At 39.4% G+C, this 27,857-nt stretch overlaps 1 protein-coding gene across 2 annotated transcripts in view; it reads left to right on the forward strand.

Moving 5' to 3' along the window:
- The window catches only part of FAM114A1 (family with sequence similarity 114 member A1), an 86,008-nt gene that overhangs the window by 38,039 nt on the left and 20,112 nt on the right, over positions 1–27,857 (forward strand). Inside the window, exons 4-7 of one of the 2 annotated variants that reach the window (XM_077136603.1) lie at positions 12,188–12,301; positions 12,426–12,532; positions 15,061–15,195; positions 16,239–16,391. In XM_077136603.1, coding sequence (XP_076992718.1) covers positions 12,188–12,301; positions 12,426–12,532; positions 15,061–15,195; positions 16,239–16,391 — 509 coding nt within the window. Of the gene's footprint in view, positions 1–12,187; positions 12,302–12,425; positions 12,533–15,060; positions 15,196–16,238; positions 16,392–27,857 lie in introns of those variants that run through there. The other variant, XM_077136604.1, reaches the window with a different exon arrangement.

A 27,857-nucleotide genomic window follows, 5' to 3' on the forward strand; every position in this document is an offset into this window, starting at 1 on the left:
ATTACTGTGTATTTTAATATTTTGTGTTTTGCCTCACTACTTTAAGACTAAGGTTAAAAGAAAATGTAGGAAAAGCAATCTCCCAACATTGCATGAAACCAAACATTCCTCAGCAAATGGTTGTCTCTGTAGAGACCATAACTCTTACATTGGGATTCATCCACAGTCACACTATCTTCATAGTTTAAGAAGACTAGATGAACTGTTACCTATGCCTTTAGACGAGTTCATAAAATGTAGTAAAAATGATTATTCTTTAAGATCTAGGCAGAAGCCAGAATGTGAAAGGAAAAATGTTTAAAAAATAATTTTGATGATAATTTCAAAGCAATGTTGTGAAAACTGGATATGATTTACTACAAATATAATAGCCTGACATATTCCTAAAACATATGGATAGACCAATAACTTAAAATGAAAGTCAACCATACAGAAACATTTGGAAATATTTCAAAGTACCCAAGTACCTAAGTATTCTAACTCAGGTCTTGGAGGGCTTGGGTCCAGGCAGCCCAAAGACCAAAGAATGTGTCAGGCACAAAGCTAGACATGAATTTCATTAAGACTTATGGACAGGAGATCTTCCACAATGGCAGCTGGTCATGGAAAATGAAGGTTAGCACCCTGCAAAAGGGGCAAGGAGTGCAAGAGCTTATAAGGGTTTAGGACAAAGAAATTTCGTAGGGTGTGACAAAAGAGTTTCAGCAGGGTCTGGTGACAGAAGGGGTTGAAGATTTGTTATCAGCAGTGATCAGGGAAGGGAAGTTTCAGTGTCTTGTTTATGGTACCATTTGTACATTCTTTTCCCCCTGAGGAGGTCTGATGACCTTTAATATTTGTCCTGATCATGTAGATGGCTACGTGCAATGACGTGCTCTCAATATGGAGGGGAATGCTCTGAGTGTGGTGGGGAATCCCATGCCCTGGACCCCCATGCAGCCGACCACATTGACCATAGGACAGACATTACATCCATATTCCACAACAATGTAAGAGAGAACACTAGGAGTTACCCACACAGAGATACAGTCATGGCCAATAGAAGAAATTAAACCGTTTCCCAATTACTAGGAGTCTGAGGAAAGGTGTTATATGACTAGCGAAGACAAGGCTGTCCCCACATACAACGTCTTGTGAATGAGATTATTTTCCAGATTTTCCGACATGCTAGAATTCTCTAGAATTCTGCCAAGCCAGCAGGGTATTCTATGCAGTCCAATTCACAGGGGTCACAATTCAAGAAAAGCTGGTAGTGCCTAAAGATGGCAAGTCCATGCAAACCCAACATTGGATCCGATTGTGGGCATGAGTTACTGCTGAAGCCCACTGTAGGGAGTTGTTTGCTAGAGCACTAGGGGTGAAAAGAAAGATGTTTATGGGGGACAGTAAGGGGTAATTCCTGCTGATCAAACAATATACATGCTATATTGGTTGACAACAAGGTACCAGGCAGAGAAACATTATGGGGAGGTTTTAAATACCAGATATTTTCCCCCTGCAAATCTTTAGAGTCCTCCACTGTTACATCGTTGATTTGACCATAAGAAGGGTCTACTTAGTCATACATAAAGATCCCATGGGAATAAGAAGTCCTGGATTGATGATAAAGATTTTAACAGGTGTTTTCTGAATAACATGAGGTCTTATTATAATATTTGAGTAGTAGCTATTCCCCAGGGACTTGGAATTCCTAACCAACACAGCTGCATAGACCAACCCCAAGGTCAATTGGCCTCGTTTTCCCCATTTGTATGGTCTGAGGCATAGGCAACAAACAACAAGTTATTACTATTTTCCCACTTAGGCTGTAATTTGTATTCCTAGGTGGGTGCAGCAGCCCATGGCATTGCATTCAAGTGGGTTGAAACCTGATAGATCCTTTTAGTCCACTGCTGCACAGACCTTTTGTCCATCTTTTAGGTGTTCCATTAGCAAACCACTCCTTCTTTCAATAAGGCCCACACCTGCAGGATGTAGGGCAGATGGAACATCCACATGATGTCCTGATCCATGGCCCAGGACTGGGCTATCTTCCCAGGGAAAGGGGTATCCTAATCACTGCCTATCTGTATAGGTACACCATAGAGAGTCTCGTCTTTTCCAAAAACCTGATGGTGGCCCTCTGGTTAGCCTTCCCCACTGGGAAAGCTAACAGAAGTCCTGTAGCAGTGTCCATAGCAGTAAAAGCAAATCTTGACCCCTCCTATAGTAGTAGTTCACTTGCCACCAGCATTTGTGCCCAGCTGATGTGTCCCATCTGGTACAATAGCCTAACTGGTCAGCGCAGGGAACATGGATGGTACTCTCTAGTGATCCCCACTAACTGCTGGCACATGATCAGCAGATAGAACTGCTGGGCCAGATGCCACAGGGTTTGAAGCCCTCCATGTGTGCTTTTCTGTTGATTCCATTCCATTGCTTCCCTGGTTTCAGCTGTGCTGCTCCAAACTCATCAAGTACATCTGCTTCCACATTTCTGGGTAATGTGTTGGGACTGTGGACAAGGATATGATAAACAATTACCTTTCGTTCATTAGCAGGCATCCCATATGTCTTTCCATAATTCTTGTCCCCAGAGAGGGTAACCTATGATTGTCGTAAGGCCTTTGTAAACAGCTCAGCTGTTCATGCAGATAGCGCATCTTCTGACTCATGCATTATTAGCATCTATACCACTCTTAACTCAGCCCACTGACTGCTTAGCATAGCGCCAGTCTCCCACCATATGTGTCTGTACTAGGTTGTACTGCCTCAGCTGTCCAGGTAGGAGGCTGCCTGCTAGTGGAACTATCACTGTACCAAGCAGACTCAGGAATGGTACCTGTGCCCTCTATAGTGGGGTAGTTCAACAGCTATTTCAGGTGCAACGACTTTAGCTGTTGAATCCTCTATATAGGACACTGGTCAGAGAATTTCATGCATTTCTGCACTTGGAGGGCTGGTATTGAAGATGCTGCACCTAGCAGATAAGCTTTCCATTTCTTTAGTGTGTTCAGTTGGGCTTAGAAGCCATGTCAGTTATCCATCCTGGAAGATAGATAACTGACTGGGCATCATTGCATCAGTCCCTCCACTTGCAGTAAGGCATTATATCAGCACACAATTGCTTTTCCAGAAGCTGTATCTCAGTTCTGCCTCTTTCCATTGTCGTGAACAAAAGCCACGGGCATTCATTTAGAATGTTGCCTCTGCCATAGACCCCACCTGTTTTAGTTTACTAATTCTGCCGAAATGCAATATACCATAAATGGATTGGCTTTTATAAAGAGGGTTTATTAAGTTATAAATTTTCAGTTCCAAGGCCATGAAAACATCCAATTTAGGCATCCAGAGAAAGATACCTTGACTCAAGAAAGGCCATTCTGTGAAGGCATGTGGCTGGCAATTGCTGGTCCTTTGGCTTCTGTTTTCAAACAGCTTCCCCAGGGGCATTTTCTTCTGTAGCTTCAAATGTCTCTGGCTATGTGGACTTTCAAGCTTTTTCCAAAATGGTTCCCTCTTAAAGGACTCCAGTAAGTGACCCACCTTGAATAGGTGGAGACACATCTCCATGGAAACCATCTAATCAAAAGTTCCCACCCACAACTGAGTAGGTCACATCTTCATGGAAACAACTTAATCAGAAACATCCCACCCAACAATATTCAATATTGTTGACATTAAAGAACATGGCTTTTCTGCACTCCACCCAAATCCAATATCAGTGCTGACTACATCCAATTCACAGAGTAGTCTGGATCTACACCCCTAGGTGCTTGTACCTGTGCCACTGCCCTTTTTAAAAGCAGCCTGCTGGAGGTCCTCCCATTTCCAAGTATGGCCTTTTCTAATTAGCATATACAAATGTTTTAACATTTGGGTTAAGTAAGGAACAAAAAGTTTCCAATATCTCAACAACCCCAAGAAAGTCATTAGTTATTTTTGGTGAATGTGGCTTAGGAACACATTGTACCTTATAAACTATTGCAGAAGGAATATTTTTTTGTCTTACCCAACCATATAACACCTAAGAATTTGCAATTTGTCATGATTACTTGCCCATCCAAATCTCAAGGTGAGATAACAATGAGCCTGAGGCTTCTTTTAGTTCAGAAAGAGCGTTACTGGTTAGTATGGTATCATCAATATAGTGAAATAGACTTTCCCACTTAGGCAAATCCTTTGCCACAAGACTGTGGCAGATGTCCAGGCTATGTAAACAGCCTTGTGGGAACATGGTGAAAGTCCTTTGTTCTCCTTCCCAGGTGAAGGCAAAAGTAGGTTGACTAGCCTTATGTAAGGAAATACTAAAGAAACCTTCAGTTATATCTGAAACAAAATAACAACATAATTGAGTGCTAATTCCTTGTAGTAAAGAGGCAACTTTTTGAGCCACTGTATCCAAAGGTAGTGTTATCCTTTGCTTCCTAAATCTCTTCTAAATGGAACTCAGTGGCTTTTGCCACTTGCTCTGTCCCAGTAGCCATTCACAGTGCTCCAAACAGTAGTCATGCCATGGCTGTTGCTTTTTGGCAGTCCCTTTTCTTTTTACTCAAACTTGGTTGTCCTGCCATCTGTTGCAAAACAGTTAACAATCCCTCTGGAGTTTTCAAGGCATCCCCATACTCTCATAGCAGTCCCCATTCACCTAAAAGGGCAGCACCCCTCCCTATATGGACGATAGAGGCCAATTTGGGATTTCCCCTACGTATTCTCCCTTTTGAGAACTCATGCCTGTTATAACCAGTGGCTCCTTGGTCTCCTGGCTGGCTTACCAGTTGTTCCAACCCAGCTTGTTGGGGGTGTGGGCCAGGGCAACCCAAAGACCAAAGAACATGCCAGGCATGGGGTTAGACATGAATTTTATTACAAACAGGAGAAGATCTTCCATGATGGTGGCTGGACATGGAAAATGACAGAGCCCTACAAAAGGTGCAGGGAGTGCAAGGGCTTATACAGTTTAGGACAAAGAAATTTCATAAGGTGTGACAACAGAGTTGCCACAGGGTCCAGTGACATAGACAGTTGGAGGTTTGTTATCAGCAGTGATATTGCCCTGTTTACAATACATTCTTTCCCCCCAAAGAGGTCTTATGACCTTTTGTGTCTGTCCTGGTTATATAGGTGGTTACATGCAATGACATGCTCTCAATCTTGAAGGGAATCCCGGGCCCTGGATCCCCAAACTGAGCAAGGAAAAAAATGTATCTTTACTTTTTCAAGATTACTGCTGGTTCCCTTCACCACAGTCATCCAAGTTAGAACTGTCAGAAATAATGACAGTATCTGTTATGGAAAATGGCAAATTTGTCAAAATGGTACCATAATAAGAGCTCTTTTTTTTTTTTAATTTTGATTTCAGAAATTTATTTTATCTAATATTACTATAACTGCCTATAGTTTTTTAACCATTTTTTAGTTGTAAAATATAACATATATATATATATACAAAGAAAAGAAAGAAAAAAAGCAACAATTTTCAAAACACTTTTCAGAGCTCTTTGATAACAATAAATCACTATCAGTATCTCATGGATTCCTTTTTTTTTTTCGTGGATTCATTTTTGTATGTGACATTACCAATAACGTGCAAATTCTCAAGAATCATGGGTACAAAAGATAATAGGACTAATGCATTGAGTTGGTCCACAGTCCTTTGCAATCTATGAATAAGATGCAGCGGTTAATGAATTCTGTCTGACTGCTAGGCAAACATTACCAGTCCAATAACACTTCCTATTAATTTTGAACCTAATGAGAAGTGAGTATCTGATTGCAAAGTAGACACCAACCATCGTTGTGGAGAACAAACACTTTTCCCAAAGGAAATGTGATTGACTCCCTTCTCTTTTTGCTACATAGCGGTTTGCTTTAGTTGAGTACATCATCATAAACCATGTGTTTTTCTAAACAACTGCTCGTCACAATTTTTCCTAATATTTTTAATTCTTTGATTGAAGAGTCTTGAAATGCACTCAGTATTTTTACATCACTCTATTTCACTAAAATTCAACTAAAGAGGATATAAATGGTGCAACCTTCACAAGAGCAGTTAGTACTGATTTCCGTATTTTTAATGCGCATACATTCTAGCCCAGGAGTTCCACTGTTGAACCTTTGCAGAAGTTCATTAAGATATATATATATATATGTACAAAGGTGGTCAATATAGAATTCACTTAGCAGATACTTACCATGCCAGTCACTATTCCAGGCACTTGAGACACAACAGTGTACAAAAGACACAAAGAGCCCTGCCTTGATAGACCATGCACTCTGTGGAGGGAAATAGACAATAAATATGAATAATAAAATGTGAGTACAATAAACATAATGAATAAGAAAATTATGTAGCATACCAGATGGTGATAAGTCTATAAAAAATTAAAGGTGGAGCAGGTTAAGAGGAATCAGGAACACAGGTTAAAGTTTTAAAGAAGGTGATGAGGGGCAGACTTTAGTGAGAAGGTGATATTTGAGCAGACTTGAAGGAGGTGAGGGAATTCAACAGGAACATACGAAATACTTGAAATGACCAAAGGATTCACTCATAGGGAACTGTGAAAATATTATATCTCCACTCAGTAGAATACTTTGCAGCCATCAAAAAGAATGAAGTAGATTTGCATTCTAGGTTGGATGCCCTGGAGCGAAACTGAGGCAGAGAAGTTGTGCCCTGGAGTTTCACTGTGCAGGGCTCTCAGAAATAAGCCTTGTAAGAAAGTGAAGAAATGGGAAGTAGGATCAAGCCAAGGGGGGAGTTGAACTGTGATACAGTTGTAGCTGAAATCTCAGCCTATTCCACAGGGAGTTTAAGGGTGTGAATGACTCTGCAGAGATGTCCCCTATTAATTCATAGGTCCGAGACTTTGTATCACCCACTTCCCCATTTACCAGTCATGGTAGTTCAGTCTTGCAGGAACCAGCTCCCTTTGGTGAAGGCACTTCCCCGGAAGGCACACAGCTGATTGCTGACAGTAGACAGTACTTCCAGGCGGGGGGATGAGCTCCGTGATCCTGGGCAGCACCTCAGCATCCACCACCATCTGTATGTGCTGAGACCTCTGACATGTATTACCAAGTGGAAAAAGCCGAGTCCAGATGCTTATATGTAGGTATCTGCTTTTTTTAAATGAAGGAAATCAAACAAATTAGAACTGTTGACTTTAGAAGGAAATTGCAGGGCAGGGGGAGGCAGTGCCATTTTAAGTCCCTTAAAGGCTCCAAACACAACTCCTTTTGGAAGCCCCTCCTGCATCACACAAATATTATAAAATATTGCAACATTTTCACTAAATATTATTTATATCTAAGTATGTAGGATTTGAATGTAGTTGAGCCATAGTTGACCCATTGACCTAATGTTACATTTCTAGTACATTTAAATAAATATGAATTTCTAATTTTCAATCTTCCTTTTGTCTCTTAGAGCCAGTATTTTTTTCCAGGTCTTAAATATTTCTATCATCCCTTACAAGCTCATAGACCCTATTGCCTAGTATGTCAGTGGAAACTAGGAAGAAAGAGCTGGTCCAATTTCTGTTGTCTATGTTTCTAAAAGTTATGAATTTGCTAATATTATCAATATTTTCATTCTAAAAATCAAATGATATATCAGAGAAGTGAAAATATGGGTTTTTAATATATATATCCATTTTTTAAAAGAGAAATGAAAAAAGGGAAATTTATATTCATATTAAAGCTAATATTATCAATATTTTCATTCTAAAAATCAAATGATATATCAGAGAAGTGAAATTATGGGTTTTTAATATATATATCCATTTTTTAAAAGAGAAATGAAAAAAGGGAAATTTATATTCATATTAAAGCAATCTAAACAGAGGAAACCTTCCTAATGAATTAGCTGGTGACCTCAAGGGGTTCATTAGCATATGAGACCACTAGAAAGTCAAACATAGAGCTGTCAAGTTACCCGGGGTGCCGCAAAGAGCTGAAGTTGTTCCTCTAAATTACAACTTGGTGAGAAAGAACCTCCCACCACCAACAAATAATTTCCATCCAGAAAGAGGTGAGATGTCTCTCACAGGGTTTCTAAGCCTGGTGGAACTCACAGGAAGAGGGCTGGGTGAAATCACAGTGCCTTCAGAGAAGAAAAATTAAATTGGAAGTCCAAGATAGCACCACACCGTGTCTCAGCCTGCACAAAACAGGGTGATGCTATACAAACCCAAAATACAGTTTGTAGGGACAAATGTGGAGCCTGGTTTCACAGTGGAGGCGACCTGCACTCTGAGGTTTGGTAAAGGTGATGTAAGTCAGGCTAATTTTTGCAAAAAACAATGATTTTAAGGAGGAAGCTCCTCAGCAAGGATCTCATTTCTAAAGAATTTTAGAAATGGGACTAAAATGATGTTTAATCAACTATAAATGGCATATAAAGTGTTCTAAGTATAACAGAGATTGAGCATGTGGGTTCTAGAACTGGAAGAACTGTATTCAAATCCTGCCTCTGCCACTGGATTTGGCTCTAAGACCTTGATCAAGTGATCTTACCAGGTCTCAGTTTTCTGAATTGTGAAATGGGTATAATAAACTTTTCCTCATAGGGTTATTGGGAAGAGTAAATGAGATAATTTATGTACAAATACTTAGTAGAGGACCTGTATCATAGTAAGAGTTCAATAAATGAGGCCATACCAAGGGTGTCACATGTTTCTTCTTGGGGACCCACAAAACCATGGGAAGTAGGGACTAAAATCCTCCTTTCTCAGAAGATGCAGCCGAAACTAAGAGAGGTTGAATCACTTACCCACAATCATACAGCTAATAAATGGTGGAGTCAGAATTCCACCACAAGACTACTGATTCCAACATTTAGAAGAGTCCACTACAGTGTAGGTAATCAGTCAAACACCAGACATCATTTAACATTTGTTTTAAAGTATCACAACGTTTATACATCCTTATCTTACTTCTTTGCAGCCCTCACCTTCTTTTTACTGTAACAAGTCAGGGATAAGGGATAGTCCATCTTGAGAACTATGAAGTTTAGAGGCATTTCATTTCCTTAAAGATACTTAGGGTTCATGATGAGATGTTAAGAAACTAACCCATTTACTATGCCCTATGCTATTATTTATATATTTTTTGTTTTTCTCCATGGCTGCTCTGATCTTAACTGCCACCGATGTCATTAATGGAACCCAATCAGTAGTTGTGGGAATGTCAAAAGTCTACAATGACTTCGAATTATTAGTTCCTCATTTTCAACACTAGATGTCACACTAAGTAAAATTTTAGTAGTTAACACTTCAAAGTAGGGTGTGGCAGTGTCTAAACCTTAGCTGTGAAAATCTATAGCTTTATATTTCTAATGGAATGCAGTAAAGACATACTTTCACTAATAAAAGTAAAGTTCGTAAAGTTTCTTCAGAAAAATAGAATGGTTAATCAGAAAAGATAGTTGGAGGAGCAGCCCAGTGTCGTGACTATTAAGCAGACACATCCCATTTATATACATATAAAAATGGTCTCTCTTTCCAGAAACAAGCAAATTTTCTACAAACAACTTATGTATACATATACACGATAATTCCTATTCTGAGATGATGAGAAGCTATTCTGCCTTAGAAATGAACAAGACATGGCCTTAACCTGCAAGGAGTAGAGAAAGTGAAAGAGGAGATGGTGACAATCAGAGTCATAAGCCATGAAATAGTCCAAGGAAGGATGTAGGGTCACCTCTGAAAAGATGAGAGCGTCATCTTTCTTGTATGGCTTAAGCAAAGAAGATGGACAGATGATACCTCCTAACCTTTTCAAACTCATGTATGTATTCCTTGATTTTAGCTCTCAGAATTTTAGATGAGAATCATGGATTGAGGCTTGTACATAATTTTCCTTTTGGAAAATATTATAAAAAATGGCAAGAAATGTTGTAAAAGATGGCAAGGAATATAACTCAGTACATTAAAAAATTATACCCTATAATATAAATGTATTACTACAACTCCAGCGAGTTTCCATTGAAACCTTTGGAATTCATTGGAAGCTAGAGAAAATGAATTCAAGTCATAGTTCTAGCAGTTACACTAGAACTTGCTTTTTTCAAGTAATTCAGTAATGACTTTGAACTGTGTCTAATGATCTGTTCATGAGAATAAGGCAATATCTGGTTTATATACTGTAGATAGTATTTCTGAAGCTCCAGGGTTTCCTATGTAGTATGACAAGTGATTTCTATTGGATATAATTATGCCTGTATTTGTTTAGTAAATGTCAGTGCCCTGATTATATTGAGATTGCTCTGATAAATATGGATTCAATTGATAAAATACTATCATTTGGGTTTGGGATTCATTCTTGTCTTTCCCTTACTCAGGTGGTAGACAATTGGTAATTGTGACAATGCTTTCTAAGACAAGGTGGTTCTATTTAGCTTCCAGATCTTCCTGTGACTTGGGCCTTTCTCCCCCCACCCCCAAGTATTAGTATTGTTGCTGCCTTCTGAGGTTATCCAGGACCCTAGAGAAATCTTTCATTTTCTCCCTAAGAGCTAAGTGGGGAGGATGTGTGCTGTGATAATGGCAGCCCATGCTGTTTCTTCTTTGAGAACTCAAACAACCATTTAAAAACATCAGTAGGCCATTAATTCTTTCATTCCTTTTGGCAACTCTGAAGAAAGCTATTGCTTCTCATAGTGATCTCCAAGGGGGAAAACCTCTCCAAAATAAAGTGTAGACAAGTCAAGCCAAGGGCTTCTTTTTCTTGGTGTAGATGGGAAAGTCAGTTCTGTATTCACCAAATATTCATTGAAAACCCACTATGCTGGGTTCTGGGGAAGACAGGTTATGTCCATGCTGAAAGGGAATAAAGCCAGTACTCTCCATTCTAACTGGCTACTTTTATAGCCATGTTTGTGCTGTTCTGGATTATGTCAACTGAGCAGTCAACAACTGTTCTAGTTTGCTAGTTGCTAGAATGCAATATGCCAGAAATGGAACAGCTTTTGAAAGGGGGAATTTATTAAGTTGCAATTTTACAGTTCTAAGGTCATGAAAATGTTCCAATTAAAGCAAGTCTATAAAAATGTCCAAATTAAGGCATTAACAAGAGGTTACCTTCACTCAAGAAAGGCTGATGAAGTTCAGGGTTTCCTCTCTCAACTGGAAAGGTACATGGCAAATGTAGCGACGTCTGCTAGCTTTCTCTCCAAGCCTCTTGTTTCATGAAGCTCCCCCAGGAGCATTTTCCTTCTTCATCTCCAAAGGTCTCTGGCTGCGTGGGCTCTTATGGTTCTTGTGGCTCTTTTGTGGCTCTGCGCTCTCCAAAATGCTTCCTCTTTTACAGAATTCCAGTAAACTAATCAATATCCACCTGGAATGGGTGTAATCGTAACTCCATGGAAGACATCTAAAGTTACCACCACAACTGGATGGGTCATATCTCCATGGAGCTAATTTAACCAGGTTTCTAAACTACAGTACTGAAAAGGAGTTAAAAGAAAGGGCTGCCTCCACATGATGGTTTAGGATTAAAACATGGCTTTTTTAAGGTACCATAATCCTTTCAAACTAGGACAACAACCATTGGGAGAACTTACTGATTTTTTGGCTGACTTGCCTTTTAATTTTGGCATGTCAGCTCCGTACCTTGAATCCACCGTACCTAAAGGAAATGAATTGTTCAATGTCCAACACTTTAAAAGGGCATGTTGAAGCTCAATTGATTTCAATTCAACAAATATTAATTAAGCTCCTGCAATATGCTAGGCCTGCAAGGAATCCACAGTGAAGGAGTCTTAGCTGCCTTAAGGAGCTCACAAAAGAATAAAGAGGATAATACTGGTATACTGTTCAAGGATAGTATCTTGGATTAGAATCCCAGGTTGATAGCTAGCTGGTGTAAAAAGCAAAAAATGAAATAATAAAGCATCTGTACATATATTTAGTGCATTTACTCCTCACAACAACCCAATGAAGTATAGGTGCACATGAAGAAACTGAGTTACAGAGAGGTGAAATAACTTCTCTGGGGTCATTCGATGAAGCAGTGATGTCACCGAGCTTATACTGGGAAACCCTGCAGCTGAGCTGTTCCAAAGCCTGTGCTGTTTGTTACCCACTGCACTTTCTTACAATCAGAGTATGCATCTACAATTTAAAAGCTTTGTAAGATTAGCTGTAGAATTTGCAGACCGTAGGTTTCGAATGTATGCATGAACCATATTTTTGCTTCATAACAGGTCATGGACTGACAGCAGTCAAGGAGAAAGCGGGGGCCACACTTCGTATCCATAGTGCAAATTCTGGATCTTCGGAAGGGGCCCCACCTGGTACCGAAAACGGGGTCCCTCAAAGTGAGTGATGTGTTTACTTTGGGGGTTTCTTGGGCTTGAGCTTTATTATACTGTGTGCACAATTAGGAGGGTTCCAGGTCCAGACCAGCAAAATTCACACTGAAAGGATTTTTTATCTCTTTAGCAACGGATGCAGCCACAGATCAGAGCCCCACGGAAAGCCCACCCACTTCTGCTTCCTCCGGGTCTCGGGGCATGCTGTCAGCCATCACCAATGTGGTTCAAAACACAGTGAGTCGGCAGCCGCTTCCTCTGCTTCCTTTTGTGTTTCCCAGTGATTTATTTTGATATTTCTGTTTATCAGCAACCTAGAAACATCAGAGAAAAGATGGCCTTGCTCACGACTTTGGATTATGGCTTTGTTGTGTTTTCTACTACAGAGTTGGGACAACCTTGGAACCAAAGTAACAAGGGCAAAATGAAATATATTTTAGGTTTAAAAGAAAGGAGCTCTTTCTAAAGAACATTTTTCAGTCTGACTTAACAGTGTCCTTTCCAACTACTGCGAGGTCAGCCTCTAGTTGGGGACAGAGAGACTCTTCCAATTAGATAACTAATTTGCCTAGATGGTCTGTGTCTCCTCACTGTCAATTTGAACAATTATAAACCATTCCAGGGGGTTGTGAGGGTAGTTCAGTGGTAGAATTCTCACCTGCCATGAGGGAGACCCAGGTTTGATTCCTGGCCCATGCACTTCCCAAGAAACAAACAAACAAACCAACAAAAACAGACAAACAAATTCAACAAACGGTGCTGCAGTAACGGAATACTCACCATGGAAAAAGAATGAAATGTGACCCCCGCCATACAACATACAAAAAAATTCGCCATTTCAATGAAAAATACCATTAAGGAATCAAGAACTACATCCCAGAGATGTTTCTGAAGTTTCCAAGCATCTAAGGCCAACATTCTCCCCTTATCCTTACCTTCCAATTCCCACTCTCCCCTTTCCTCTCATAACATGAGGTTTATCCCCCAGGTTCCTGCCTGCTTCTTAAAGGAAATTAGTAATCATCAAGAAAACTCTGACTAATAAGGAGAAAAGTCGACGCACCCTGAGTGTGGTGAGGCAGCTGGTCTGGGTCAGAGAGGAAAGGTTTGTTTTCTGTTATGTAGAATCACCTAACTAGCTTTTCAAGAAATATGATTCATGCCCCATTTGTTCATTCATTCTTTTAAAAAGAAAAATGTTGATGAGTCCTCACTGAGTACCAGAAGCTATTCTGGGTGTATGCTAATAAACAAGAGGACACAGTATCTTGGAAGATAGAGACAACTCAACAAGGCAAATACCATGCTATACAGGTAGAACAGAGGTCTATGGACAAAGGGTCAAGGCATGCTAGGAATATAGAAAATGATTTTGTCTCTGATTGTTATGTGGGGACCTCTAGACTGGCTAGAGGAGAAAGAGATGCAGCAAAATGTTAGCAGAGTCAAGTAGCAATGCGATTCAAGTACCCTCATGGTGGAGTTTGTAAGACTGGGGATAAAAGGGACCTCTTTTAAAATCTTTGGTATAAGAGATGAGTTCATGCCTCCCTGGGCACTCTTGAGTTTGTCTTTAGCATCCTCACATTCCTTTCTGTGATCACTCCAACCTTCTGATACCCTCTTTTTCCCAAGCTCCAGGCATGTCCCACCAAGTCTGCCCTTTTTCCCAGTTCCCATGTGCCACCATCTCCTATTTTATGCTCTCCTGAAGAAATCCCTCTTAAGTGCTTAGACGGAAATAAATCAAATTGTGCTAAAGAGTAAATTGCTGATATCTCATCTTCCTCCCAAAGTATATACATTTTAAAATCTGTTTTATTGTGTGGTTATTGATTGGCTCCAAAATCTGAAAAACAGCCTAAATACCCAAGATGGTAATCACTAATAAAGTATATTAATTCTGTTAAATTGAATCTTGCTCTTAAATATTAATTATGAAGATTGGAAAATGCATATAAATATAAAAATATATAAAGTATATAAACTCATGTAAGGTGGAAAAATAACACATATGTGTGTATATATGTGTGTATATATCTATGTATAGTAATTACAATAATACAGAAGAGTTTGCAAAGAAATGTAAGCAGTTCTATTCTGATGGACACTTTATATGAGTAAATCTTAGTTGTTTTAATATTCTTTTAAAGGAAAACAATGGCTGACAAATGAAGGAAGATAACTGTATAATAGAACAGTTTCTAAAGCCAGAAGTACATGGAAATCAGCCTGTCTTATTTCATGAATATACTAATTACAGGCAGTTCTTGCTGTTTCTTAAAATATGCATGAGTCCTTTGAAATAGCCTGAGGGTCATATCCTCCAGGGCCCTAGATTAAAGAATTCCCCAAATTGGCAAGAGTATTTGACATTTCAATAGATGGCTCCAAATAAATCTGTTTCTTGGGTTAAAAAATTTTCAAACAAAAACAGTATTTGGGTCACCAATTAACTTTATGTCTTAGACACAGATCTATTTTTACACCCAAAGCCAATAAAAATAATTTCTACTGTGTTTTGTCTTTTTTCCCCTAAGCATAATCTTTAATAACATTGTATGTCCTACAGATTAGATGGACATATGGTCTACCAAAGAAAAGAAAATAAGATTAAGTTATGACAAATCTCATGATGAGAAAAAAAATGTGACTTTATATTGATTTTGATGTTTGAAGATAGTGCCAGTTACCCAGGAGTTGCTGACTGCTCTGAAATAGTGAAATGTCAAAAATCTAATCTCATGCAATTATCTCATCTGCAGGGTAAAAGCGTCTTAACTGGCGGTCTTGATGCTTTGGAATTCATTGGCAAGAAAACCATGAACGTCCTTGCAGAAAGTGACCCAGGCTTTAAGCGGACTAAGACACTCATGGAGAGAACCGTGTCCTTGTCTCAGGTTGTATTATATACTTTAACAATTTTTTTCTTTCAGTCGTATTTCAATTTATAATTTTATATCTTTTTTAAATAGGTATTTTTTAAGTACATGATTCAAATTCAAATGACACAGAAGGACAGAGAGTAAAAACTGAGTTTCATTTGTTTTAAAGACACATAATAAAAACCCAAATCTATTCTCTGATGATCATCCCTTTGTGACTTTGTGATGGGCTATATATTCCTGGTACTTCCCAGGGGTTTTAAAAGAGAACCCTATAAACTTAATGTCCTGGTAAAATCAATGAAAAATCAAATAAAAGATGCTTAGAATCAAAGAAAGCAAGTGCAGAAAATTGAGAATGACAGGTGGTCTTATGTTCATTTTGCTGTCTTTTGATTTCATCAACAAGCAATAATTGCAGGAAAATTATCAACATGGAGAGGAATTGGTTCACAGTCATGCTTCTAGAGACCCATCTAAGAATCTGTGAGCTAATGTTCTTATTTATCTTAAGAGTCTGGTGATTAATACATTATGAGTCTATGGTATTATTATTTTTTCATTGAAGTTGATTACTGTTCCCCCACATACAAGCTTTTAAAAATAATTTGACTCAGATATAATCAGGCCAGTTTATTTCTGTTTTGAAGTCTGCCTTGGAGCTGAAGTTGCAATCAATCCTGTTGCAATAGACACATTTTCCCACTGTACATATAACTTTCACGTAATGAATAATTTAGACACTGGAGAAAATAAGGAAATTAATCACTCCCCTTGAAAACACTTCAGTGGAAATGGAAAGCCACTGTTAAGATTTTGGTGTGCTTCTTTCCTACAGAATTTTTGCTTTGTTTAGTCTTGTACAAAACAAGTGGAATATTATGAAAAATTATTAATAAAATCAATCAAAAATCATTTTGTTTAAAAATTCCAAGGTGACTAATGCCTGCTGTTTTCAAATATAAAACCTCCCCAGTTTCCGCCATGTGTTACATAGGTAATGGGCTGGAATGCAGTTAGGTATACATACGGTGCAGAAACATTGCATGTTTCTGCAGATGTTAAGAGAAGCCAAGGAGAAAGAGAAGCAGAGACTGGCCCAGCAGCTCACTGCAGAGAGGACCGCACACTATGGGATGCTGTTTGATGAGTATCAAGGCTTGTCACACTTGGAAGCCCTGGAAATTCTGTCCAATGAAAGTGAAAACAAGGTATGTCCATGCTGGTCATTTGGAAAAACATGTTTATTAATGTGTTTTCTTAAATATGAAAGAAACTGGAAAATATAGCCATGAAGATACCTTGTTGTTGTTTTGGGGGGGGGGTTGTTTTGTTTTTTGGGGGTTTTTTTGGATGCATGGTCCAAGAATCAAACCCAAGTCTCCTGCATGAAAGGTGAGCATTCTACCACTGAACCACCCATGCACCTCAGATCCTTTGTTTTTGAAGCCTAATTCTTCTTGTTCAAAGGTCACAAACACTGTAAATACTGTAAAAGTTAATGGCCCCTCATGCTTCTTATCATGCCCTCTGACTTCTGGCAAGCTTTTAATCTCCCCAGCCTCCAGAGGGTCAACACCTTAAGAATCATCACCACTCCCATCTCTTGGTGTAGAATGCAGCTCTAAACTATGGCTGTCAGGCTCCTGGCCCTCTGCCTCCCTTTGGTGACATAGTACCCTGAGCAAAGGCACTCTACCAGCCCACATCTTCATGCTGGTCCGATGAAAGCAAAGCAGCTGATGTTAAAACAAACAGCCCTGTTTTCTGATGTCAGTCTACAAGGTTTAAATAAATTTAGCTTTATGAGTTATATGGTTATTTGTTTATTCAATCATCTTGTTAGAATGCTTGGTCATAGAGGGCAGAATTGTTTTACTGGGAGTTAAAGTTCTATTTGGGAAAGCTCCTATTCAGGAGCCTGGGAAACCTGCCCTGTCCAACAGCCCTGTACTTTCTCACTTTCCCACTGCAGCCTCAAGAAAAGAAAACACAAAAAGCAGAAATCAGCAGGGTTTGGTGATTTTTTTCAAGGTGTATGTATGTGTACCTTTATTTAGCAAACACTTGTAGAGCACTTAAGTACCCACTATTCTAAGCACTTTGAAACTATTAACTCATTTCATTTACGTGTGGGTTTTTTGTGGAGATGTCAGGCTGACTGTACTCTGGGCTGATTTTCCAGGAAGGCCACTGGGCAGTATCCCCTGGACCTCCTGTGAGGGCCATCCTGATGACACACTCATAGAGTAAAGCAGATCCTTAGACCGGAAGTTGGACTTGGAAATGGGCCTCTCTCTAAGACTTCTTTTCTTATGCTTGGACTTTAGTAAGCTGAGACTTTCTCAAGACCTGCTTAGTCAGGGAAATATGGTGCGTAATGTGCAACCAAGACCCAAACAGATGGGAACCCCCCACCAAGATTCTCAACTTGTTTATTATTATCTATATATTTCCTTTGTTGTTATCCATGTACCATCAGTGAGAGTCTTGAGGGTAAAGCTATTAAAGGATAATTAAAAAAAAAGATAAAATCATGACTCTCATATAGAGAGATAATAGATATTATTATTATAAATAATAATAGATATTAAGAATAAATAAATAGATATTAAGAATTTTATTTAACTTGTTAATTAAATGAGGGATCCAGGCAGAGGTTAGAACTAGTTCAAAGAGGAAACCAAAAAAGCATGAATTTATGTGGAGTAAAGGACTATTGGAAGAACACGCAAATGGGCCTGTCTTTTCCACAGGTGGGTAGCTTGTCCCTCTACCAGACAGAATTCATGGGTATATCTATAGACATGAATCACTTTGCATTGCTATCAGTTGTCTATAATTTACAGAGTTGTAAAATAGCATATATATAATCAGAATCTGATAATCCAGTACGGTTTTCAAAAATTTGAAGTAAAGATTGTTCCCATCAAAAACTGGTTCTGGAGTCAGCCATCTTGGAATTAAATATGACTCATTAGCTGTATGTTATTGAGCCCCTCTTACCTCAGTCTCCCAAATGGAAAGAATATAGAACCTTCCTCACAGGATTCTTAAGAAAAATTAAACAAGATAATCTGTGTGAAACTAGCAGCAGAATGCCTAATACGTAATAAGCACTTATTAAATATTAGCTGCTGTTTTACACGTGTGAATATATGTTGTGATGCCATCTTACATGCATTCTTATGTTATTATGTGTGTTATTATTAAAAAGATTGCAGTACACGGGGAGCATGGCCCTCTTGAAGATAGACAAATTCCACCTGGCCATCTGGTTCCATCACAGGTCTCATCTGTGAAACAGCCCCAGGCTCCTGACAAAGATTTCTAGTAACTTATGCTGCTAGGAAGGAGTTTTGGTCCTTGGAGACATGCATTTCCCTCTGTTTGCCCACTCTTTCCACAAGTTCTGCTTTCTCTCCCCAGCCTTGAGATTTTTACCATATTTATAGTTAGGGACCCAGAATTTTTCCTTGACCTAGTAATAATAGTTATCGGGTACTTAAAATATAGTCCTAAAAATGTGTGGATTGACACAGTAGAATTATTTCTCACTGCTGTGGCAGCCCAGGTAGGGGTGCCTGGTCAGCTGGCAGCGTTCCTCCATTTAGGGATTCAGGGATCCGAGCTCTGTCCATCTTGTGGCTCCATGACACCCACCCCTCATTGCATTTAGATCTCCGGCAAGAATAAATGGAGGCCTACACTAAAGTCACCAGATTTAGCAAATAAAAATAAAGGATGCTGCCCACCTATATCCAGACACAGAGACTCAAGCCCACCGAGACCCAGGGTAAGACTTAAACTGCTGGAGAGGGTGGGATACAAGAGGACAGCAAGGAGGAGTTTCCAAAATGGAGGAATAGGGAGGGAATAGCAGAATCTTTACCAGAAGTAGCAAGTAGCCAGGTAGAAACTGCCACATCAACTGTTTGAGGACCCAGAGGACAGGGGTGAACATTTCAAGGTCCAGGCCAGTAAGGGACAAAGAGTATGAGAAAATGTGGACAGAGACTGTCATACCTAGTGTCCATCCTACCCATGAGGGAAAGAGCAGTGGGCATCGCCATGCTTGGCTGGGGGGCAGCACAGACTGCTGTGTCTGGGTGAGTCCTCCACCATAAGTACAGTGGGGACTGAGACCCATACTAGGCCAGATTTTGGCCAGCAAAGTGAGCACACTGGAACCCCAGTTTCAGCCCCACACCCATCAGATGCTACTGGTACTCCAGGAGGGAAACAGCTTCTGAAGAAGATTAAATCACCGGAGAGTGCTACCTGCTGGTTAAACAGTGAGAGTTTTACTTCTTCCTTTCTACTTTTGATGCCTTTTATTTCTTTTTCTTGTCTAATTGCTCTGGCTAGAACTTCTAGCATAATGCTGAATAAAAGTGGTGACAGTGGGCATCTGTGTCTTGTTCCTGACAAGGCTTCCAGTCTGTCAGAACTTCCTGAAAGTTCTTTCCCCATTGAGGATGATGTTAGCTGTGGATTTTTTATGTATTCACTTTATCATGTTGAGGATGTTCTCTTCTAGTCCTATCATTTGAAGTGTTTTCCTCAAGAAAGGATGCTGAATTTTGTCAAATGCCTTTTCTGCATCAATCAAGATGATCACTGCTTTGATTTTTTTTTTCTGCTTTGATTGGTTGATATGGTCGATATTACAATAATTGATTTTATTATGTTGAACCAACCTTGCATACCTGGAGTAAATCCATTTGGTCATGGTGTATAATTCTTTTAATGTGCTGTTAGATTCGAATTTGCAGGTATTTTGTTGAGGATTTTTGCATCTATGTTCATTAAAGAGATTGGTCTGTAATTTGCTTTTCTTGTAATATCTTTGTCTGGCTTTGATATTAAGGTAATTTTGGCTTCATAGAATGAGTTAGGTAGCTTTCCCTCCTTTTCAATTTTTTTGAAGAGTTTGAGGAGGATTGATACTAATTCTTTCTTGAATGCTTGGTAGAATTCACATGTGAAGCTATCAGTCCTGGACTTTTCTTTTTCAAAGCATCTTGATGACTGATTCAGTCTCTTTACTTGTGATTGGTTTGCTGAGGTCATCTGTTTCTTCTCGAATCGGTGTTGGTTGGTCATGCCTGTCTAGGAAGTTGTCCATTTCATCTATGTTGTCTAGTTTATTAGCATATAGTTGCTCATAGTATCTTCTCATCACCTCCTTTATTTCTGCAGGGTCAGTGATTATATATCCTCTTTCATTTCTAATTTCCTTTATTTGCATCCTCTTTTTTTTTTTTGGTCAGCCTAGCTAAGGGTCCATCGATTTTATTGATTTTCCTAAAGAACCAACATCTGGTTTTATTTGATTTTCTCAATTGTTTTCATACTCTCCATTTCATATCTTTCTGCTCTAATCTTTACTATTTCTTTCCTTTTGTTTGCTTTAGGGTTAGTTTGCTATTCTTTCTCTAGTTCTTCCTAGAGAATTGAGTGGATGTTTTCCTTAACTTTTGCTCTCTCTTCTTTTTTAATATAAGCACTTAAGGCAATAAATTACCCTCTCAGTGCTGCCTTTGCTGCATCCCATAAATTTTTATATGCTGTCTTTTCATTTTCATTTGCCTGGATATATTTTAAAAATATTTTTATTAATAAAAAATAACATTCGTAACATACTAATATTCCATACATAGTATATCATTAATGGCTCAAAATATCATCACATATTTATGTATTCATCACCATGATCATTTTTTGAACATTTGTATCACTCCAGAAAAAGAAATAAAAAAGAAGAAAGAAAAAACTCATATATACCATACCCCTCAACCGTCCCTCTCATTGACCACTAGTATTTCCATCTGCCCAATTTATTTTAACGTTTGTTCCCCTTATTATTTGTTTATTTTTTATCCGTATGTTTTACTCATCTATCCACACACTAATTAAAAGAAGCATTAGACACAATCACACAGTCACATGGTAAAAGCTATATTATTATACAGTCATCTTCAAGAAACAAGACTATTGGAACACAGCTCTACAGATCAGGTACTTCCCTTTAGCCAAATAAGAAAAAATAAAGTGTCAGTGCCTGAGAGGTTTCAAAGTCAAAGGTTATTCTGGAGGTTATTCTTACACATTATATAGGTATTCCCTTTCTAATTTATGGTGTATTGGAATGCCTCAGATATTTACTGACTTCTCTTGTAATTTTTTCCTTGAATCACTGGTTGTTTAAGAGTGTGTTATTTAACCTCCATGTTTGTGAATTTTCTGGTCCTCTGCCTGTGATGGACTTCCAACTTCATTCCATTATGATCCGAGAAAGTGTTTAATATTATTTCAATCTTTTTAAATTTATTGAGACTTGCTTTGTGCCCAGCATATGGTCTACCCTTGAGAATGATCCATAAGCACTTAGAAAAATGTGTATCTTGCTGTTGTGCGGTGTGATGTTCTGTAAATATCTGTTAAGTCAGTTCATGTATTGTATTATTCAAAATCTTTGTTTCCTTATTGATCCTCTCTCTATCCTCTAATATTGATCCAATGTTCTATCCATTGATGAGAGTGGAGGATTGAAGTCTCCACCTATTATGTTAGAGGAGTCTACTTTTCTCTTCATGTTGTCAGTGTTTGCCTCATGTATTTTGGAGCACTCTGACTGAATGCATACAAATTTGTGATTGTTATGTCTTCTTGTTGAATTGTTCCTTTTATTAACACATAGTGTCATTCTTTGTCTCTTTTAACTGTTTTACCTTTGAAGTCTAATTTGTTGGATATTAGTATAGCTACTCCTGCTCTTTTCTGATTGTTGTTTGAATGAAATATCTTTTCCCACCTTTTACTTTCAATGTATTTTTGTCTTGGGGTCTAAAGTGAGTCTCCTATAGTCAGCATATAGATGGGTCCTGTTTTTTAATCCATTCTGCTGATCTGTGTCTTCTGATTGGGAAGTTTAATCCATTAACATTCAGTGTTATTACTGTAAAGGCAGTACTTTCTTCTACCATTTTGTCTTTTGGATTTTATATGTCATATCTAATTTTTCTCTCTTTTTACCTTTACTGATAATCTTCATTTCTACACTCTTCTCCAGAACTGTCTCTCCTGCCTTTTCCTATCTGCCTGTGTACTCCCTTTAGTATTTCTTGCAGAGCTTGTCTCTTAGTCACAAATTCTCTCAGTGATTGTTTGTCTGGAAATATTTTAATCTCCTTCTCATTTATTTTTTGTATGCTGTATAATGGGGGGTCTTTCCCCTCTTTTTTTTTTTTTTTTTTTTTTTTTTTTGCATGGACAGGCTCCAGAAATTCAACCCGGGTCTCCAGCATGGCAGGTGAAAATTCTGCCAGTGAGCCACCATTGCACTGCCCAGAATTCACACACACCCTCATTTTTGAAGAACAATTTTGCTGTTTTTAGCAGTTTTTCTCTTTTAGAATATTAAATATATCATGCTACTGCCTTCTTGCCTCCATGGTCTCTACTGACAAATACACATAAAGTCTTATCAAGCTTCTCTTGTATGTGATGGGTTGCTTTTCTCTTGCTCCTTTCAAAATTCTCTCTTTGTCTTTGACATTTGACAATGTTGGAGTAGGTCTATTTGAATGTGTTCTGTTTGGTGTATGCTGAACCTTTTGGATCTGTAATTCTATGTCTTTCATAAGAGATGGGAAATTTTCAGTGAATATTTCCTCCATTAGTCTTTCTGTTCCATTTCCCTTCTCTTCTCCTTCTGAAACAACCACTATATATATATATTCATGCACTTCATGTCATCATTCAGTTCCCCGAGATCCTGCTCGTATTTTTCCATTCTCTTCCCTATATTTTCTTTTGTGTGTCAGATTTCAGATGTCTGATCCTCTAGTTCGCTAATCCTTTCTTCTGCCTCTTCAAATTTATTGTTGTAAGTTTCCATCGGTTTTTTCATCTCTTCTATTGTGCTTTTCATTCCCATAAGTTCTGCAATTTGTTTTTTCAAATTTTGCATTCTTTTTATTCACCCAAAGTCTTCTTTATATCCTCCTTCAACTCATTGATTTAATTTTTTTATTTGGCTTTTGATCCTCAGAGAAATAAATTTGTGAGACTAGCTCTGTCATCACTGAAGAGCTCTGTAGTCACCCTTCTCTGTAGGTCAGATATTAGTGTGGAACAGCTGTCAGTGAGCTGGAAGACTTAAACACAATGGGAATGATCAGGTCCTGAGTTGGCAGAAGCCATGTGGTGACAGTTAATCACCATAGACAAGGTGGGTGTAGCTACTATCATGGACAGCAGACTGAAAGCAGCAGTTAAAATAGTCTGACCCACAGAGATTTGTGGCATTGGCAAGTAGATGGTGGGTTACCTGGAAGTAAAATAAATGGGAAGTCTACTAAATTCTTGTTTGAGCTATATAAGCAGAATAATTCTGGACCAAGTGAACAGAAGTCTAATTTGAAGTACAAAAATAGAGAGTCACAGCTCCTTAATTCCCAGGCTTGAGACAGTTTACAGACCCAGAACCCATTGAATTGGGGGTGAGTCAGGTACTCTTGGGGAAGGACCCTTTAATACTGCCCAAAATTTACACTGTTAACCTTTCCCCCAGCCTTCCCCAAGATGTACGGCCTTTTACTAGTTGACTGTGCACTGATCATATAATTTGGAGATTATTGGGCAATGACTCAGAAGTGACACTGATTCCAGGAGACCGAAAACATCACTGTGGTTCACTAGTCAGAGTAGCGGTTTATGGAGGACAGGTGATTGATGGGCTTTTGGCTTAGGTCCATCTCACAGTGGGTCCAGTGTGTTCCCAAACCAATTCTGTGGTCATTTCTCCAGTTCCATAATGCATAATTGGAATCAACATACTCAGCAACTAGCAGAATCCCCACTTGTTCTCTGACCCATGGAGTAAGGGCTATTATGGTAGGAAAGGCCAAGTGGAAGCCACTAGAACTACCCTATGTAGCAAAATAGTGAATCAGAAACAATGGTATATTCCTACAGGAATTGCAAAGATTAGTGCCACTCTTAAGAACTTAAGATGCAGGGGTGGTGATCCCACCACATCCCCATTCAACTCTATTTTGCCTGTGCAGAAAACAGTACTTGGAGGATGACATATTACTGTAAACTTAACCAGGAAGTGACTCCAATTGTAGTTGCTGTCTAGATATGGTATCATTGCTTGAGCAAATCAGTACATCACCTGGTACCTGGTATGCAGCTATTTATTTGGCAAATGCTTTTTTCTCAGTAGTTGTCAATAAGGACCACCAGAAACAGTTTGCATTCAGCTGGTAAAGCCAGCAGTATACCTTCACTGTCCTGCCTCAGGGGTATATTAACTTTCCAGCCCTATGTCACAATTTTGTCCACAGGGGCCTTGATCATTTCTCCCTCCCACAAGACGTCACACTGGTCCATTATATTGATGATGTCATGCTGAATGGACTAGTGACTAAAAAGTAGCAACTACTCTAGACTTATGGGTAAGGCATTTGTTAGTCAGGGGATATGAGACAAATCTAACAAAAATACATGGGCTTTCTACTTAGAGTGAAATTTCTAAGTGTCCAGTGGTGTGGGGCATGACAAGATAACCTTTCTAAGGTGAAGCATAAGCTGAGGGTGAAGGATAAGCTGTTGCATCTGGCCCCTCCTATGATCAAAAAAAGAGGCGCAATGCCTAGTTTTCCTCTTTGAATTTTGGAGACAACATATTCCTACTCCAGTCCATTCTTCAGTTGACCAGAAAAGCTGCTAGTTTTGAGTGGGGACCAGAACACGAGAAGGGTCTGCAACAGCTCCAGACTGCTGTGCAAGCTGCTCTGCCACTTGGACCATATGATCCAGCAGATCTAATGGTGCATCTAATGGTACTGGAAGTTTCTGTGGCAAATTAAGAGCCTTTGGTAGGAAGCTTTGGAGCTTTGTGATTCTATGGGAGAATCACAACACAGACCCTTAGGATTGTAGAGAAAAGTCCTGCCATCTGCAGATAACTACTCTCCTTTTGAGAAACAGCTTCTAGCCAGCTTTTGGGCCTTAATAGAGACCAAACACCTAACAGTGGGCCACAATGTTACCATGAGACCTGAATTGCTCATCATGAACTGGGGGTTGCCTGACCCGCCAAACAATAAAGTTGGGTGTACACAGCAGCATTCCATCATCAAATGGAAGTGGCAAATATGAGGTTGGGCTTGAACAGGCCCTGAAGCACAAATAAAGTTATATGAGACAAATAAATATATGAGGACAAATGCCCATGTCCCCTGCTCCTGCCACATTGCCTTCTCTTTCCCAGTCTGCAGGTTTGGGCCTTTTTGAGCATTCCATATAATCATTTGACTGAGAAAGAGAAAGCTCGGGCCTCATGTATATATAGGGCTGCATGTTATACAGCTACCACATGGAAATGGACAGCGGTAGCACTACATCCCCTTTCTAGGACATCCTTGAAGGACAGTGGTAAAGAGAAATCTTACCAGTGGGCAGAACTTCAGGCAGTGCACATGGCTGTTCATATTGCTTGGAAAGGGAAATGTCTAGAGATGCAATTGTATACTGATTCATGGGCTGCGACAAATGATTTGGCTAGATTATCAAGAATTTGGGAAGCAACATGATTGGAAAATAGGTGACAAAGAGATCTGGGGGTATGATGATAGACCTCTCTGAGTGGGCAAAAAGCATGAAAATATTTATGTCCCATGTGAATGCTCACCAGAAGGATAACTTCAGAGGAAGATTTTAATAATCAAGTGGATAGGATGACCTATTCTATGGATACTAGTTGGCTTCTTTCCTCAGGCACTTCTGTCATTGCCCAATGGGTTTACAGACAAAGTAGCCATGGTGGTAGGGTTGGAGGCTATGCATGGGCTCAGCAACATAAACATCCACTCACCCAAGGCTGACCTGGCTACAGCCACTGATGAGTACCCAGTCTGCCAGCAATAGAGACGAAAACTCAGTCCACCATACACCAGATGATCAGCCTGCTACCTGGTGGCAGATTGATTACATTGGACCACTTCCACTATGGAAGGGGCAGCATTTTGTTGTTACTAGAATATACACATACTCTGAATAAAAATTTGTCTTCCCTGCACGCAATACTTCTGCCAAAACTACCATCTGTGAACTTATAGAATGCATTACCCACTGTCATGGTATTCCACAGACCACTGCCTCTGATTAAGGAACCCACGTGAAGGCAAATGAAGTGCAAGAATAAGCATGTGCTCATGGACTTTGTTGGTCTTACCAAGCTTCCCATCATCCTGAAACAGCTGGATTGTTAGAATGGACGAATGGCCTTTTAAAGACTCAATTATGGCACCAGCTTGGTGGCAATATCATGCAGGGCTATGGAGAGCATTGTCCAGGGGGCTATATAATGCTCTCAATTAATGTCTATTTTATGTTCCCCAGGAAGATATAGCTAGCTATATAACATCTCTATACTGTTTATCCTGTAGCCAGGATTCACGGGTCCAGGAATCAAAGATTGGAAATGAAAGTCGCATCACTCACTATCACCCTTAGTAATCCACTAGCAAAATTTTTGCTTCTTGTCCCTGCAGCCTTAAGCTGTGCTGGTCTACAGGTCTTAGTTCCAAAAGGAGGAGTCCTTCCACCAGGGCACACCACAAGACTTCCACCCAGCTACTTTGGGCTCCTCATGCCTCTGAATCAACAGGAGAGAAGGGAATTACTGTTCTGGCTGGGGTGATTGATCCTGATTGTCAAGGGGAAATGGGACTGCTACTGCACAATGAAGGTAAAGAAGACTATATCTGGAATACAGGAGATCCCTTAAAGCATCTCTTATAACTGCCATGCCGTGATTAACATCATGGAAAACTGCAACAGCCCAATCCAAACAGAACAACAAGTGACCCAGAGCCTTCAGGAATGAAGATATGGGTCATCCAACCAGGCAAGAAAGTATGACCAGCTGGGAAATGTGCTGAGGGTAAAGGGAATATGGAATGGGTAGTGGAAGAAGAGAGTTATAAATTTGAGCTGCAACACAAGACCAGTTTCAGAAACAAGGACTATAATGGTTGTGCCAGTTTGAATCTGTTGTGTACCCCAAAAAAGCCAAGTTCTTTAATCCTCATTCAGTATTGCTGGGTGGAAGCTTTTTGATTGTTTCCATGAAGATGTGACCCACCCAATTGTGGGTGGTAACTTTTGATTAGATGGTTTCCATGGATGAATGCTTCCACCCATTCAAAGTGGGGTCGATTACTGGAACCCTTTAAGAGGGAACAATTTTGGAAAAAGCTTTAGAGCCTACACAGCCAGAGACGTTTGGAGATGAAGAAGGAAAATGCCCCCAGGGGAGCTTCATGAAACAAGAAGCCAGGAGAGAAAGCAAGGAGATTTTGCCACCTGCCCTCCCAGCTGAGAGAGAAACGCTGAACTTCATTGGCCTTTCTTAAGTGAAGGTAACCACTTGTTGTTGCCTTCATTTGGACATTTTCACAGCCTTAGAGCTATAAGCTTGTAACTTACTAAATTCCCCTTTTTGAAAGCCATTCTGTTTCTGACATATTGCATTCTGGTAGCTTACTAAAACAATGGTTATAAGTATTTCTTTCTTATTTTATTATAATTATGTTTGTATATATACACAAAGCAAATATCTTTGTTTTCTTTCCTATCTCTTATTCCCTTATCATATAATA

This window comes from Tamandua tetradactyla, chromosome 19, assembly GCF_023851605.1.
Source record: "Tamandua tetradactyla isolate mTamTet1 chromosome 19, mTamTet1.pri, whole genome shotgun sequence".
Classification (NCBI taxonomy): domain Eukaryota; kingdom Metazoa; phylum Chordata; class Mammalia; order Pilosa; family Myrmecophagidae; genus Tamandua; species Tamandua tetradactyla.